Source organism: Theropithecus gelada, chromosome 14, assembly GCF_003255815.1.
Source record: "Theropithecus gelada isolate Dixy chromosome 14, Tgel_1.0, whole genome shotgun sequence".
Lineage (NCBI taxonomy): Eukaryota > Metazoa > Chordata > Mammalia > Primates > Cercopithecidae > Theropithecus > Theropithecus gelada.
The window spans coordinates 94,642,381-94,660,485 of record NC_037682.1 but is presented as its reverse complement, the minus strand read 5'-3'; the positions used below and the strand labels follow the sequence as shown (position 1 = coordinate 94,660,485).

The window sequence follows — 18,105 nt, the reverse complement described above, 5'->3', positions numbered from 1 at the left end:
CAGAGTCTGGTTATTCTTCACTTACAATCCAAGATTTCTTATCACAATATCTTTGCTTTTTACTTCCTCTAATCCCACCCTCACTTAACTTAATTTCAATGCCAAAATTCAATCCTTCTTTCAAAGTTTATCTCAATGGCCACTTCTCCCATGAAGACTTTGTGGATCTCCCCAAAAAAATGTGATTGTTCCTTTTTTTAAATCCTAAAACGTGACTCTTTACTTCTCTTGTTGTATATTCTCCATCCTCTCTCACAATAGAGGTTCTCAACTCATCCTCACTGTTACCTGGGATGCTTTCTAAACTTGTGTATGCCTGGGCCCCACCCCAGAGATTCTGATTCAGTAGCTGGAGTGGAGCTGTCTCAGTCCATTCTGGCTGCCAAACAAGATATCATAGACTAAGTGGCTTATAAACAACAGAAATATATTTATTTCTCACAGCTCTGGAGGACGGGAGTCAGATCAGCATGCTAACATGGTTAGGTTCTGGTGAGGGCCCTCTTCTGGGCTGTAGACTGCTGACTTTTCATTGAATCCTCACTTGGTGGAAAGACGGCAAGAGAGTTCTCTGGGGTCTCTTTTGTAAAAGCACTAATCCCACTCATAAGGCCTCACCTCCTTAAGGCCCCACCTCCTAATACTGTCACACTGGGAGTTAGGATTTCGACATGTAAATTTGGGGTTGGGGGACACAATATTTAATCCATAAAAGGAGCCTACTTGTATTTTTAATATAGATTCTGATGCAGTGCCAAGACTGAGAATAATCACTTTTTTAAAAATGTTTCCTCATTGAGAGAACAAAGGGGATTCCTAGGAAGAGTCAATGAAAAGGTAAATTTGAATCATATCTCTGAATCTGTTTTCTTCTTTAAAATGAGGATAATAACTCCTACTTCTCTGGGTTATTATGAAGTTTAAGGAAGGTAATAGATACTGAATAACTAAGACTTAGCACAGTGATTAATCCATAATGACTTGTGAGTTCTGAGTGTATACATGTATACTCTGTGCAAAGGATGTGAGTCACATAAATCATATGTTCCCTGGCTGAACTTGAACACTTGCTACTAAAGGAAGCTCCGTGGAAGTTACTTCACTTGGTGGCTTCACGTAGAAGTACTTCTCTTTCTGGAAAGGAAAAACGTTTCAGCATTGCTAACTCATTCACAGAATGGACACATGAACTAACATGGCTATAATTTCACCATATTCATAATACAAACAGGACACCACAGTGAAGGGTTTACACAGACTTTTTCCATATATGATCTCATCTAATCCCCTTGATTCCCTATGAGGGAGATGTTAATGCACTAGTGTTACAGGTGTGGAAATTGAACCTCAGAAGAACTTAGATTTGCCAAAAGTTGCATAAGTGGGAAGTGGCAGGACCACAATTTGAACCCAGTAAGTTTAATTTCAACGCAAATGCTCTTTACCTTTCACCACAACTGGCCCCAACAATTATTCTGTTAACTTGATCAGGGTATATGGACATCCATTCTGATCATGAGAGTTCAGAAAGGCATGAAGCTGAGAACATTTTGCCTTGGCTTATGTGAATCAAATGAGCCACGGCTTCACTGGGTATACTTCTGTACTCAGTGGACGCTGTTCCTTCTACTGGATCACATTCCCCATTGGCAACTCCTACTCATCATTCAAGATTCAGGCACATGTGCTCACCCCAGCTGGTTCAACTCATCCTTTATTTTATAACTAAAAAACAAATAGACTATATCTATGCAATCAGTGTCATCTCCTCAGGCCTATAAAGCAAAACTGAGCTATAAAAATACACCTGCTATGTGGCTGTAGAACACGCATCTATATCGTTGTCCTTATGAGAATATCCTTATCCTTATGAGAACAGACTGCTGCCGAAGGGGCAGGAGGGAGGCTAGTATTAGAGAGGCAGAAAGATCCTACATTCCCTTGCGTGTTTTCTGTGCAAACTAAATTTCTTTCATCTTCTTAACTTGCCCTGAAACTCACGTTATAATGAACAACACCTTCATTTTACAAAATTTGTTTGCTTGTTTGTTGTTTTTTCTAGCAAGATATCTACTCAACAGGCAAACAACTCATGTTCACACTGAAGTGTAAATGACTGATTTGATTATTGGGGGAGACAGCCTGAGAGAACTCTCAGTCCTAGGGACCAGAAGCACGTGAGGCACAGACACCATGGAGGTAGACAGTGGTCAACTGTGGAGAAAGATTCAGAAGGCACAAGCTGGAGCCCTGAAAACAAATGCAGTATAGCCCTCTCCACCACTGCACCAGGGCCGGGCCTGCTGCGGGGATCCAGACTCAACAGTTCAATTTTTTAATATAGCATTTACCCAAACACCAAAAACTAAGTTTACTGAAGTTTTAGATTCTCAACTAAATCGCTTGCTGTTATGTTCAGAAGAAAGTACATTTATAAACCTTGAAAGCAAGCCATTGCATCACAATAACTCAACATAGAGTTAGACCAATGTTAAGGCATTTTCTTGGAGGAAAAAGGGTTTTTTCACTGAAGACCTAATGCAAAGAAAGCCACTTTCAGCCATGCACTCAAGGAGGATGAACATGACCATGATCTCTGAACAATTTGGCAGGAAGCTGCCACATTTATATTAATACAAAGAATTGGTTACTACATCTCTGCATGTCTACATTCTACCTCTTCATAATCTGGTTCAAATTCCACCTCCCTCATGAAGCCTTCCTTTATTTCACTCCCTCCTCACCACTGCTCTTTCCTGCAAACACCCGCAGCATTGTATCCAAACCTCTATTAATTTATCTCCAATACTCTAGCACCCATCACAGCATGTGGCATGGAGTAGATGACAGGAAATGTTTATTGAATGAATGCAGGAATATACGTCATTAACATTAATCTGCTGTCCAGCTTGTTCTAACCCAAGACACATTTCTTTGGATCATTTTCAAAGTTCCTAAGTGACCCCAGGAAAAATCTGAACTCCTTATAATAGCATCTCAAATACACTCTTTATATATTAGTACATGTTATGTATCATACTTGCAGACATATGCATTTATACACAAGAATACCTGCCTTTACCAAATATGTATGCATATATGTAAATGAATATTCACAAAGACTGTGTATGGTAACAAACTACATGCATGTGGAGTCAGAATAAGTGGGAGCAGGTTATGTGATTTGAAAAGCATGTCCAGGGGCCTCTGACCAACAGTCCCCTGTGTAGCCATATTGTCTGGAAATCTCTCAGTGTGTTACTCCTTGAAGATGTACAACGTCTCATTCTCCCTCTCCCTTGTCTTCTCCCCGTGAATATAAGCCAAAGTATCCAGCTGTTGCAGGCCTAGAGCTGCTGCTCCACTATGGGCCAGCCAGAGACTCAAGTGGGAGATTACCATGCAGAGCCTGTAGTAGCTCCCACCTCAGTCTCTAAACATACCCTCTGGGGTTGAATCCTGGCCCCTCCACAACCTAAGCATGTGACTTAAACAGGTCATCTAAATGTGTCTGGATTTGATTTCATCTGTAAAATGGAGATAGTAAGAGCATCTCCCTCCCAAGGCTATGTGAAGATGGATTGGGGTAATACATGGAAGACAGTACAAATGTCTGGAGGATCATACATTTTTAGCAAATGTTCATTATTTTCATCATCAATATTGTTCTCATTATAGTTTCCATGGAAAGTCTAGCTTACAGACTAGGGATTTTCTAATACATTGATGCCAAACCACATCCTCCAGAAGCAGCTTAAGGCCCCCATACAAAGCCTGCTTTGTAATAACATAGTCAGTCACTCATTCTCTCCACATACAGTGAGGGAGGATAAGTACAGAGATTCTCTAATTGGGCTCCTTGATCCCAACATATCTACCACAAGCCTCAAAATATTCCCCTACACAAGTTAATTCAACCTCAACATCTTAAATGGCCAGAAAATGTATCCACATAACCTCAGGATTAGTCCCCTGTTCCTTTTTCTCGACCAATTTTGTAAAAGGAAATAACTAAAACACCCAAAAGCAAAGAGGAGAAAGTTGGAGTTTTGAAAGACTGTTGAAAGACTCCCCCATTTTGGGGTACTAAATCACATCATAAAATTTCAAAACTGTCAGAGTGTAATTAACCTATGTTGCTTCATATTCCTGATACAGCAATTGTTTAAGACATGGCTTTAAAGAGGACTGCAAGAGAGCTGTGACACATGACGCTGTGAACGTCAAGGTGCTCGCCAGGGAAGGGCCCTACCCAGAGGGGCAGAAAGAAAGCCAGGAGGGGTAGAATTTGAAGAGAATATCATGTTCTCCTTGAAGATGCTTCCATTTCTGCTCTTACTCCATGTGCAGATTTCCAAGGCCTTTCCTGTATCTTCTAAAGAGGAAAATACAAAAATTGTTCAGGTAAATGAACTATCAGTTAGGTGATGGTTAATTTGCTGATTATTAGGAAATAGTGTGGGTTGTTTTCTCTTGTTAATTAAAACAGCCTGAAAGAAATTATTTGGGTGATTAGTTTGAGGTTGAACACCTCCTTTTAGTGATTTGGAGGGTTCCAAGCTGGTAAGGACTAGGCCTTTTAAAAGCTGGACATGAAAACAAGGTGAATTCTTTAAAGACTGGGAAAATACTGCTGTAGAGTTACCTCTAGCTGGGAAACTTTTGTAGAAGAAATGGTTTTATTTATAAAATGATGTTATTTTCTTTCTCATTTACCTAAAGTTTTTCCTTCCAGGATATCTGCAATCAAGTTACTATATGTCTGGTGCTTCCACACAGGCATTTTCTTTGCTGTCAAAAATTCCAGATATAGAAAATAATGTGAGGATGGTAGATTATAATGAACTAGAAATCAGTACATAGTATAATCATATTTCCCAGCACCAGATTGCGAACTGTTGTTAAACTCTTGGAAGCATTATAAAAATAGAACCAATAGTTTTTTTCCATTGTTTCACCATCTGAAAGTGAAGCCGAATTTTTAAGAAACACAAAGGAATTCTGCCACAAATCTCTCATGCACAGTTTTCTTAGCATTACAGTTTGGGGAAAACATTATTATTATTATTATTATTATTAACAGGTTATCTCTTACAATGGTAATTGTAACCCCCGGGTTGATGTAAAGTTCATTGAGTGCTTATTCCATGCAAGGCAACTGCTACGCGTTTCACAAATATCTCATTTAATCCTCACAAGAACCTTATTGGAGCATTATTATTTTCATTTCAGAGACAAAAATATCTTAAATCAGATAAATAATGTGTCCAAGTGCTCACAGTTAATTCATGGCAGAGTTGAGATTTGAACCCAAGCCTGTCTGATTCCAAAGTGTGTGATCTAGTCAGTGTCACCTACTGCTGTGGTCAGCGTGTATCCCTTGAATTTATGTGTTAAAGACTGAGTAGCCCGTGTGACAGTGGGTCCTTTAAGAAGTATTTAGGTCATTAAGAAAGATTAATGACACTCTGGTGGGACTGGGTTAATTCTTGCTGGAGTGGGTTCTGGCTCTTGCAGAACTAGATTAGTTATTAATAGAATGGGTATTATAAGGAGGGGCTGCCCTTTGTGTTTTGCCCCTTTTCACACATGCTTGCTCCCCTTTCATTTCTCTGCCATGTTATGACACAGCACAAGGCCATCTCAGAAGCTAACCAGATGCAGCCACCTGATCTTGGACTTCCCAGACTCCAGAACTGTGAGAGAAAATAAGCCCCTTTTATGTATAAGTTACCCAGCTTCACATATTCTGTTATAGCAACAGAAAATGGACTAAGACCCTGACAAGGCGCTATATTCACAGGCAGCATGAGGTCTAGTTAGGTTACAGTTCACTATGTACGAAGAAACTTTTAAGTCAAACTTAAAATAGATAATTTTTAGGCTAAACTTTTTAGATTTTGACTAAACTTAATTTAACACTTCCAAAGAGTTACTTTGGTGAATAAAATGCTAATATCAATGATATTGCTGTTCCCCAAAAAGATATTTGGAATTATTTTGAAATTATCACTTCTTATTTGAGAGGCAACGTGGTGAGTTAAAATCTGAATCATCACTTGGAAAATTCCTTAATTCTCCGTACTTCCATTTGTTCACAAAAATAATTAAGCCTTTTCTACAGTAATGAAGAGGATAAAAAAGAGGGACTGCATTGATGCAACAAATACCTCAAGAGAAGTCAATTAGTGTTAGTTCTAAGTTTTTTATAAAAACAAGAAGACAGTCTCCTGACTGTAGAGTAGCACTTTACCTGTGTGATGTGATCCTCATCCCTGATGAGGCACTTTTTTTTAATGCATAACCGTTAACTGGAGCACTGAGTGGAGAAACTGTTCTTTCTAAAAAGCATCGTTCTCTCAAAGCCAACCTACGAATTAGTTTGTGTTATTGTTCGGGTGGCTCTCAGGTTATCAGACCTCTGTAGCAACTTAGAAAGGGTTGCAAAATGACCAGAGAACTGGAAGTACTTTCACAGCAAGACCTTTATGTGCTTGTCTTTGTCCAGGACTACCTGGAAAAGTTCTACCAATTACCAAGCAACCAGTATCAGTCTACGAGGAAGAATGGCACTAGTATGATTGTTGAAAAGCTTAAAGAAATGCAACGATTTTTTGGGTTGAATGTGACGGGGAAGCCAAATGAGGAAACTCTGGACATGATGAAAAAGCCTCGCTGTGGAGTGCCTGACAGTGGTGATTTTATGTTAACCCCAGGAAACCCCAAGTGGGAACGCACTAATTTGACCTACAGGTGATATTTCTAGGGTTTCAGGATACGCTCATTCATCCAGTATGGACTGGGCTTTTATATGACAGACACTGTTCTTGGGATACACTAGGAACAAGTAGATAAATATCCCTGCCTTTGTAGAGTATGAATAATGAATGAATATGGGAATGAAAATGTTGAGATACCATGGATTCTTTCCACTCCAAAGCTTCCCGTTTTAGTCTTCCTTCTCCAACAATCTAAAGAGGACTACGGAAATGTTAGACTATCTCTCTAAGCACTTACTTTGGGACCCAACAAAGGCTTAATCATTGCTAGAGAGAGTCAAGTCCCTCCTTTCATACATCTTAATAATAATAATAATATCTAATATTGTGGAATATTACTATTTGACAAGTAATGAACTAAATGCTTTATATGTATTTAATCCCCACAGCAGCCCTATGAGAGGGATACTATATTAGTATCCTCATTTTATGAATAAGAAACTGAGGTTTAAAGACATGTATTAACTTGTTCAGAACCCACATCTGTCCTCCACCCTGAGACCTGCACTCCCTCCTTATCCTCTCCAGTGATAGCACACCATGATGCAACTCACTTCAAAACAGAACAACTCATCCATTGATGGACTACTGTTCTAAATAAAATTTAACTCTTCATACATCCTCTCATTTTGAAGGATTCTAAACTATACACCGCAGCTGTCAGAGACTGATGTAGAAGGAGCTATTAAGAAAGCCTTTGAAGTCTGGAGTAAGGCGTCACCTCTCACCTTCACCAGGATCTCACAGGGACAGGCAGATATCAACATTGGTTTTTTCCAAAGAGGTAGGTGCAAAGCAGTCACGCTCAGTTTTGCTTTCTTTGGCTAACCTGAAACTTGGCAAGGATCTAATACAAATGTTCTGATTTCAGATCACGGTGACAATTCTCCATTTGATGGACCCAATGGAATCCTTGCTCATGCCTTTCAGCCAGGCCAAGGTATTGGAGGAGATGCTCATTTTGATGCCGAAGAAACATGGACCAAAGACTTCACAAGTAAGTTAATCAAGATTATGTCCACACACAGCTTCTGAATTAACCTTTTACAGATTAGAATACACACACACACACACACACACATGCAATAAAGGTAATATAATATTTCAAACTCACAAAAAGTGATCATTTGAAATTGTTGCTACCTCACTATACTAATTCAATTTGGCTTTAGAAAAAAAAAAGAAAGACAGAAAAAGACATGCTGAATCTAATTACTGACCTTACTTCTTAGGGAAGAGATCAGAAAACTACAGACTATGGCCAAATCCTGCCTGGCCCCTGTCTGTATAAATAAAATTTTATTGAAACAGGGCCACATTTATTTGTTTATATATCATCCATGGCTGCTTTCACTCTACAATGGCAAGCTGAGTAATTGTGACATAGATCATTTGGCTCACAAAGCCTAAATTATTTACTATCTGGTTCTTTACGGATCCTGCTTTAGGATGTATCTTTATTTTAATATTCCCAAATTTAGTGATGTTTGAAAAGAGCCTATTTTTCCATTTTTTGGAAATTCATTTAGAAATCAGTCTATTCAGAAAAGAGCAGCCACCTTCCCTCTCATCTAGTTAGTTCATCTTCTTGGAGCTTTTTTTCAGTGGTATGCTTCTGTGCAGCAAGTCACTCGTTTCAGGAGAAGGCTCCTATTAAGAAGGACTGGGCTGCATGAAGGGAAGAAATGAGGCTGAGTACAGGTATATCTAGACCATGTGATACTTCCCAAAACATGGCATAACAATATGCCAGAGAGCACTTTCAGAAAATAATCAGAAAGGCACCTTTTACCTTTGCTTGGCACCTGTTCCTCTTGCCATTTTCTCAACATGGGTATGTTACGAGGGTCTATTCTACCTAAATCCACATGTTAGGAGCTGTGTGTAGCCAAAGATAGGTAATAACCCTCAGCTCCTCTACATTCCTGTTGCCCTCCTCACTAGTTCAGATGTTCATTACCTCTTACCTGAACGAATGATCTAGATTCCTAACTGGACTCTCCATCTCCAGTCTGTGCTCCCTCTAATTTTTCCTACCATTGCAACAGGGTTTGTTTTTGGAAAGCCCATCTTGGATCACATCACTCTCATGCTTGAAAGTTTCAATGTTTACATATTCTGCACCAAATAAGGTCCAAATACCTCCCCTTGGTATTGAAGGCTCTTGGTGATTGTTCATCCTTCTCTTTCTTGGTTTGTCTTCTTATTTCACATATACCATTCACATTGGGCTAACACCCACATTGTACATTCACTGTTTCTAGGTCACACCCTATGCTTTTCATTTTCCTCACATTTGCTTGAATTGCTTCCTCTCCCTGAAATACTCTTCCCATGCCCCAAGCACCATCTTTTAAAATCTCTCTCATCTTAACATGCTATATATGTCAAAGGCCACCTTCTATCTTGCCTTGTGCTGGAAATGAGAACTTCCTCTGCAGAATTCTGACAGCTTTTGTATCTCCTTCTCTGTCATCACTCATTGTGTGCTTTTAAGTTGTTTGCACACATCTCTCCTCTTCTAGACTACGTACTCCCTGTAGAGCAGAGAATCACAACAAATTGCCCACAGTTCCTTTTACGATATTCCAGGCGTTCAAAGATATTTTTCTGAAATGCACTCATGAATGCGTAATTTAAAAAGGATGTGATAAGAAACAATTCTTAGAGCATGGGTAGAATTTTAGCAGGCTAATTATCAACAAGAAGTTGAACATTGTAGTAAGAGCATGGATCTTGCCATCATACCTTGGTTTGACCCCAATCTGTCACTTACTAGTTGCAGGATGAAGTACAAGCTATTCAAAATCTATGGGCATCAGTCACTTTACTATAAAAATATTATTAATAAAACTTCAGAAAAATGTTATGAGGATTACATAACTTTAGATTGCCTAGTATGTGGTAGGTACTCTACAATTATGCATTTTGAAAAAAGTAGGCATGTACAAAAACGCATCAGTGTGTTTGTGAGGCAGCAAATAGACTGGCTGGACTGAAGGATTCATGTCAAAAGGCAAGCACTCAAATATCTGCTGGAGACAAGTGGAGGAGGTCTTGAATGCCAGACAAAAGAGGTTGGGCTTTATTTCATAAGAAGTGGGATCCTGGGAAGGTTTTAAGTTCCCAGTTGTGAACAGCACTATGCTTATGGAAGTTAAAACATGCAGAAAGAGAGCAATAAGTGGTAGGATTTGTCTCTCTTCAGTAGAGAATTCCTACAGCATCTTAGAAAGCTCAGAAACAGAGAAGAGCTGGTGCTAAGGGGTGGGTGATGAGGGAGCCAACATGAGCCAGCCCTCCATCTGAGGCTGCTCCACTGATGGGCTGGCTTCTCTTCTAACTACTTGCTCACAGGGACTCTACTCATGAGACTGAGGGTCTGGGACACTGTAAATGGTGAATGTGGGAACGCAAGAGAAGAAGGGTTCCTAAAGTCATGATGACTCTGCCATCACTTCTCCAAATCTCAGATGCACATTTGTAAAATATGAGAATTGGAATAAATGCAACTTTTCTGGGTTCTAAGAGTTTATAAGAAGTCCGTACTCACCTAGTTCCCAACTGTGACTACTATTTTGATTCTTCTCAATGTCCACTTTCTCAGGTATCTGAAAGAAAGATGAAAAAGACAGCCACGGGAAGGGCTATTTCCCTGAGCAGTTTTGGCTTGGAGGTTGCATTCATTGAGATCATGTTTCTGCCACCCTGGGATCCACACTGAGCTGTTTACCACCCATGTTTGAATTTCAGATTACAACTTGTTTCTTGTTGCTGCTCATGAATTTGGCCATTCCTTGGGGCTCGCTCACTCCTCTGACCCTGGTGCCTTGATGTATCCCAATTATGCTTTCAGGGAAACCAGCAACTACTCACTCCCACAAGATGACATCAATGGCATTCAGGCCATCTATGGTAAGGTCTTCTAAAGAGAGTTGTAGTACATGGTGGGACCTGGGAATAGGCGAACGCTCCCAGGATCTGAATATCTCTTCCTTTGCACTACTGCAGTTTCCATAAAACTGAACTCTGAAATTCCCCAGTAATACAGCATTAACAAAGAAGATGTGAGGGGCTGAGCCTCTATTGCTGCCCTAAAAGAAAAAAAGTTTAAGAAGAAATGAACTACAGTTCTTCCCAGTTATTGTCTTTGGATGGTGGGATTTTTTTTTCTTCTTTTTTAGGCTTCCCAAATTACCAATTTTAATTTTTTTTTCTTTTTTTTTTTGATGGAGTCTTACTCTGTTGCCTAGGCTGGAGTGCAGTGGCGTGATCTTGGCTCACTGCAACTTCTGCCTCCCAAGTTCAAGCAATTCTCCTGCCTCAGCCTCTCGAGTAGCCGGGATTATAGATGCCTGCCACCACATTTGGCTAATTTTTATATTTTTAGTAGAGAAGGGATTTCACCACATTGACCAGGCTGGTCTTCAACTCCTGACCTCGAGTGACCTGCCCACCTCAGCCTCCCAAAATGCTGGGATTACGGGCAGGAGTCATTGCACCTGGCCCCAATTTTAAATATTCTAAAAAGACATGACTATTCTTTTTCCTACAGCAATCCTGCTCCTAGATGTATCTGTCAAAGAAATTCTCATATAGATCCATAAGGGAACATGTACAAATCATGCCAAAGATGTGCACTGAAGTCTTGTTTGTGGTGGTGGAAGTTGGAAGGCATCTGGGGGTCTATTAGGAGAAGACTATACAGATAAACTGTGGTAGTTGCACACCATGAAGTGATGTCCGGCAGTCAGAAGCATGGTACTAGATGCACATGTGGCAACAATACAGATGGGTCTTTAAAACTTCATACTTTGTGAAAAAGAAACAGAATGAGATATATTGCACAACGTATTAATTAAATTACACACTATATAAGTCTATGTAAATTTAAAATGTGTATAAACAAAGCAAGGCATTTTCAAGAAGAAGAAGAGGAATGGTAGTAGAGTATGGAGAGAAAAAAGAAACTTTTTTAAGGCATTACTGATACATTTCAAGGATAAGTATGGGGGCCTTTTGCCATATTGCCTGGATAAGACCATTACATCTCTCTTCACGCTTGCCCTTCTGTTCCCTAGTTGGCTGTGAATAAAAACAAGAAACCAATAAGGGATTTACTGCTCTCTAAAAAAGTGTGGAATGGAATGGAATGGATTAGAATCGAATGCAATGGAATGCAATAGTGGATTGGAGTGAAATATAATTGAATGGAGTGGAATGGAGTGGAGTGGAATTGGGGAAAGCCCTTTTCCCTCTCTGGTGGGACAGTACTATAAAATCAAGCAAGCATGCCAGGGTGCCACAACCAGGGAACTTTTTTGTGATCGTAGATATTTCAGAAATGTTGAGCCTACCCTAATTGCCTCTATTCCCCAACTTCCTCCTGCCCACCCCAACAACACCCCCTTATTTTGTTCACCGGTGTTTTTATCTTAACTATTATAATAGCCTTTCATTCCACAGTGAGAAAACACATGAAAATTCAAGTACTTATAGAAAAACTATTGCTAAAATTTGACTTAGATGCATGCTATAGGGTAGAAGACTAATATCATTCTTTCCTGAAAGTGGATTTCGGTGAGGAGAGAGGCAATAGATACTGAGTAACCGAAAAAGCAGAAACAGGAACTGAGAGATCAGAGAAGAATTAGTTAGAATTAAAAGGGAAGAAAGGGGCATAGAATTCAAATTTCTTTACTTCACAGTTTGACCTGGAACTCACCCTGAAAACCATCATTACTCTTATTAAAGAAACAAAAACTTTAAAAGGATGAAATATACAGTTACTTTAATACTTTATGGGATAGTCTTGTAGCACTTACCCTCACATGAAGACCCTTCACCTTTCTGAGAAGTCTCTGATGTACCCAAGAGACACACTGGACTTATGCTCATAAAAAAGACCTTTTTTTTTTTTCAGGACCTTCAAGCAACCCTATCCAACCTACTGGACCAAGCACACCCAAATCCTGCGACCCCAGATTGACATTTGATGCTATCACCACACTCCGTGGAGAAATACTTTTCTTTAAAGACGAGTATAAAATTGAAATATTTCTTCCTTTGATTCCTCTTACCGATACACCTTAAAACTGGATTCAAATTAGGTCACACGTTAGTCACGTTTTCCTTGAATTCCACACTTCTGCTTCTTATTGGAATTTTTTATAGGTTCTGGGGCACCACTAGGATTATCATAGACCCTAAGTTTAACTTCATCATCTTCATCTTTTAAAGACTATTTGTACCATTTTTATGTCTATACTGAATTTATGCAATGGAGTGTTTTCTGGGTAACTCAAAACATCCAGGAAAAAAAGCAAAACATGAAAACATTCACAAACATTCAGATGCCTTTGGTGATATAAACAGACATGGGCTACAGCTGCTTGGGAACCCCAGAGCTGAAACACTAAAGCACCATTCAGTTCCATCCAAAATCAGTCAAGTAAATGGAACCTGCACTTAGCTAGCTGTGCAGCAAATCATCTAACCGAGCAAAATTTTTATTTGTACATTGGCTATTTCGTGAGTGTGCAATCACAGGCTGAGTGCACGTGCTGTTGCTTTTATCAATATATTCTCAGCATTTAGTGGGAGCAATAAGGAAAGATACTGCAAAGTAAGATTTTTCAATGTCCAAGGCAGGACAATGCCAAATGTAATCAAATAAGATCACTCCCATAACCTCCTCTGAAAGCTGTGAAGTACTCTCCAGATGGACAATATCACCATAAAGCTTAGCCATATGCTGTTCACTGTGCTAGGAACTTTGCATTCGTTAGTTTTGTTATATTCTCCCAGCAATCCTGCAAGGACCATTACTAGCCTAAAAGTCACAGGAACTGCCTACTTAGACTGTTATGTGGAAGTGTGTGCATGTGTGTTTCCTTATGTCCCGTTAGGTACTTCTGGAGAAGGCATCCTCACCTACAAAGTGTCGAAATGAATTTTATTTCTCTATTCTGGCCATCCCTTCCAACTGGCATACAGGCTGCTTATGAGGATTTTGACAGGGACCTCATTTTCCTATTCAAAGGTAACTTCCTAAAGTTTTCATCTTATGTTAGTTCTGCCTGAAGGGAGGGGGCAGGACTTCTTTGTGATCCCTTCCAGGTTCATGATGAGCTAATGACAGCATTAAGCTGGACAGGCTTTTGCCAGAAGACTAGGGTTGGGCCCCATTGGGACCACTAACTACTGTGTGAACCTGAGTGGGTTACTTGCTTTTCAGCCTTGGTTTTCTCACCAACAAAATCAGACCACACTAGACTGTCGTTCGCATTCTTCCATCCTCATCCCAGATATCCTTCTCTAAGACTCCTCAAGGCTTTAATTTGGTTTCTGTATAAAAGTCACACAAATTGTGGGGCCTTGAATGTCTTGCTCAGAAGTTTTAATTTTTTATAGGCGCTGGGGAACCGTTAAGCTTTTCACAGCCCCCCTGAACTTAACTTTATCATCTTCATCTTTTAAAGACTATTTGTTCCATTTTCATGTCTATGTGCAAGACCAAGAAGTGGTATATATATTATTTTGCAAAAATGGAAACGTCTTATTTAACATTTAACCTGAATCATTGACAGGCAACCAATACTGGGCTGTGAGTGGCTATGACATTCAGCAAGGTTATCCCAGGGATATATCAAACTATGGCTTCCCCAGCAGTGTCCAAGCAATTGACGCAGCTGTTTTCTACAGAAGTAAAACATACTTCTTTGTAAATGACCAATTCTGGAGGTAATGTAAACTATTTTTTCAGTTATAGGTTGAAATCTGTGTTTCTCTACACTGCTTACAAACTTTCAAGCATTTGAAGGTTTAAAACAATCTAGGTAATCTCTAGTAGGTTTTACCAAGAATATATTGTTTTTACAGGATGATTGATGTTACCATGGCTTTTGAAATTTTTCATTTTTATAAAATTAAAATCTCTATGCAATAGTACTGAGGATTCTGCATCATGAAACAGAAATCCTTAACAAAGCACTAGCGTGAGATACAAAGAAAGATTTAGGCTAATTCTCACTTATGAGTTCAATTCAGACATATGCAAGCAAATGTTGTCCAGATAGCCTGCAGAATTTGGTTCCCAAGTTGAACCTATTATGTACATTTATATATATACACATGCAGAGGGAGTTATACTATATACCAATTAAGTAAAAGCCTTGAAAATATAACAGCGTGTCAGCCATCAAGCCTGTTTTCGAATTAATGATACCCATATGTTTTATAAATGTGTACCCTTAGGTAGGGAAATTAACCATTCTTAATACTAGTAAACAAGGCATTGTGAGAACTGAATGAAAAAATATGTGTGAGGAGACTTTGTAAATTATACACAATTAAAAAAAATTTTTGTTATATTCTATATTGGTATTAAATCTGGTGACATTTTGTTTTTACCAGATATGATAACCAAAGACAATTCATGGAACCAGGTTATCCCAAAAGCATATCAGGTACCTTTCCAGGAATAGAGAATAAAGTTGATGCAGTTTTCCAGCAAGAACGTAAGTAGGAAAAAAAAACTAATAAATGTGTTGTTTGTTTGTTTATTATAGAGGAGGCATGGTCTTACTATGCTGACCAGGCTAGTATCAAACTCCTGGCCTCAAGCAATCCTCCCACCTCAGCCTCCCAGAGTTCTGGGATTACAGGCATTAGCCACCGCACCTGGTGTTTAAATTTTTTAAATAGCATGTTTGCATTGGAATGTTATGTTGGAATAAGGGCAAGGTTTTCGAACTGAAGACATCTGAGATATTCTGTAAGCTAATTCAATAAATTATCTCTCTTTTTTTATAGACTTCTTTCTTTTCTTCAGTGGACCAAGATATTATGCATTTGATCTTATTGCTGAGAGAGTTACCAGAGTTGCAAGAGCCAATAAATGGCTTAACTGTAGATATAGCTGAAGCGAAATCAAATGTGGCTGTATCCATTTTCAGAATGTGGAAGGGAAGTTCAGCATGCATTTTCATTACATTGTGTCCCACTTATACTTTTCTCAATATTAAGTCATTGTTTCCCATCACTGTATCCATTCTGCCTGTCCTCAGTGAAAATATGTTTGGAATATTCCACTGTTTGCAGAGGCTTATTCAGTTCTTACACATTCCATCTTAAATTAGTGAATCCATCAAAGAGAAGGAAAGTAAGCCTTTTTGTCACCTCAATATTTACTATTTCAATACTTACATATCTGACTTCTAGAATTTATTGTTATATTACTTGCCTATCTGACTTCATACATCCTTCAGTCTCTTTAAATGTCCTATGTATATCTTCTACAAGCAATTTAGAACTAGATTTTGGTTAGAAATAAGGGTTATAAACAATCTAGCAATACCTTTTGCCTTTACAGAAAATGTGGTGCTGTTTTCTACCCTTGGAAAGAAATGTGGATGATATATTTCGTGGGTTGAATTGTGTCCCCCATAAAAGATATGTTGAAGTTCTAACCCCAGGTACCTATGAATGTGAGCTTACCAGGGTCTTTGCAGATGTAATTAGTTAAGTTAAGGTGAGGTCACACTGAATTAGGGTGGGCCCTAAATCCTTTATGACTGTTGTTCTTACAAGAAGAAGAGAGACATAGCCACCTAGGGGAGGAGGCCATGTGAAGACAGAGGCAGAGATTCGAGTGACGCATCTGCAAGCCAAGGAATTCCAAGGACTGTAAGCCACCAGTAGAAACTTGGAAGAGGCAAGGAAGGATTCCCTTCAAGCGTGACCTTCAAGTGTGACCCTGCTAACACCTGCAGAATTCAGACTTCTAGCCTCCAAAACTGTGAGGGAATAAATTTCCTTTGTTTTAAGCCACCAAATTTGCAGTACTTTGTTACAGCAACCCTAGACATGAGGTACTAAATACAGTACATCTCCCTTACAAAAATGAATCAACATAGAATGCAGAAGTGGAACCCTTGCTAAGAACTATTGGGCATCTTCCCAGAATAGCAGCCAAAAGAGAACCACCACTTCCTCTCCTGCCTCCTCCTTGCTCTCTCCTAGAGTTCAAACCCAAATGGGCCAGTTGGATCTGATGTTCCTCAGTTCTTTGCTTCTATTTCCTGTGGTACTCAGGAGGGCACACACTATAGATAACTGGGGTTTGCTGCATAAAATTCAATGTCTCATTAAGTTGCATTAAACTGAGCTTAGATGTGTAAGTTTGCTAACTGATGGGTTTTTTTGTTAAGAACTATAGGATTTATGGGACCATGTCTAGCTAGTCCAGATGTCAAAATCATTATAATGTTATATTTGCTGTTATTAGAATATAATATAGCTTATTATACAATAAATATGTGGACTATAAAATGTATTTCTCACTAGTACCTCCTATTTTCTTTCTCTGTTGAAGTTTTTAAATCCCACAGATAACTAATTTGGCAACTTTATTCTTGTTCAAAAATTAAAATAATCTATTACATAAGTTCATATTAAAGATTTTTATTTCAAATGACTGATTTGTGATTTGCTTCTAATTTCTTAAAATATTACCACATAATTCATCTAAAGTATAAAAAGGAATAGCAATTTTAGATATATTTGCAGATATATAATTCCTGTGTCAGAATTATTATAATACTGATAATAAACTTTAGATACTGCTTCAGAGTGTGTGAAATATTTTATAAATATTTGAGGTCCTCAAAAATTTCCTCAAGTGTGTTAACACATTATTCTCAACTTATTTTACAAAATAAGAAAACTGAAACAAGTATATACTCTCATTTCATTCATTGATTTATTCAGCAAGAATTAACTACCTACTATGAATTATGTTTCAGGGACTGTGCTAAGAAAAATGAGAGAGATGTATAAGCAATTCATCATATCAATGTAACAAGTGCAAAAGGACCTATAAGAATTGAATATTCCATTTTTAATAGTAGAATCAATTTCAGACTATGATGTTTCCTAAAACTTTCTATAATGTCAGTTATGAAAGTTTTAGGAAAATGCAGTCATGAAAATGAGTGTCTTATCTTCTCAGAACACCTGCTAGTTGCACTAGGTATGATGGATTCTTGGCTCAAACCTCATCTATACATCTTTGAGATGAGAACTGATCTCATACTATTTTTTAACCACATTTGACAGAATCATAGACAGTGAACTGTAATATGAAGTATAATAAAGAATTCAAAGAGTTATTCCTTTTAAAAAAATTATCTTGTTGACAACATGTAGTATTTTCCAGCTGTTACACTGATATTTTGAATGAGAACAAGAGATATAAAGGCCTAAGCTTAGAATGTATTCATTTATTTTTTGTTTATTTATTAATTTTTGAGACAGGGTCTTGCTT

The 18,105-nt window shown here is 38.5% G+C and overlaps 1 protein-coding gene across 2 annotated transcripts; it reads left to right on the top strand.

The window, feature by feature from the left end:
- Positions 1–4,203: 4,203 nt before the first annotated feature.
- Positions 4,204–16,571, top strand: MMP8 (matrix metallopeptidase 8). Of its 2 annotated transcripts, none has more exons than XM_025357485.1 (10): positions 4,204–4,404; positions 6,509–6,753; positions 7,415–7,563; positions 7,651–7,776; positions 10,533–10,694; positions 12,703–12,820; positions 13,688–13,821; positions 14,369–14,522; positions 15,195–15,298; positions 15,594–16,571. In XM_025357485.1, the coding sequence occupies exons 1-10, from the start codon at positions 4,303–4,305 to the stop codon at positions 15,701–15,703; spliced, it is 1,404 nt and encodes a 467-aa protein (XP_025213270.1). In that variant the 5' UTR covers positions 4,204–4,302; the 3' UTR covers positions 15,704–16,571. The 2 variants fall into 2 exon arrangements, with proteins under 2 accessions (XP_025213270.1, XP_025213271.1); XM_025357486.1 differs by lacking the exon at positions 4,204–4,404 and adding an exon at positions 6,158–6,190.
- Positions 16,572–18,105: the final 1,534 nt, after the last annotated feature.

Excerpts from the sequence above, each read along its gene's own strand:
- MMP8 (XM_025357485.1), top strand. The coding sequence starts at position 4,303 with ATGTTCTCCTTGAAGATGCTTCCATTTCTGCTCTTACTCCATGTGCAG. Across the intron at positions 4,405-6,508 it reads AAAATACAAAAATTGTTCAG|GACTACCTGGAAAAGTTCTA; the intron begins GTAAATGAACTA and ends GTCTTTGTCCAG. Across the intron at positions 14,523-15,194 it reads GTAAATGACCAATTCTGGAG|ATATGATAACCAAAGACAAT; the intron begins GTAATGTAAACT and ends TGTTTTTACCAG.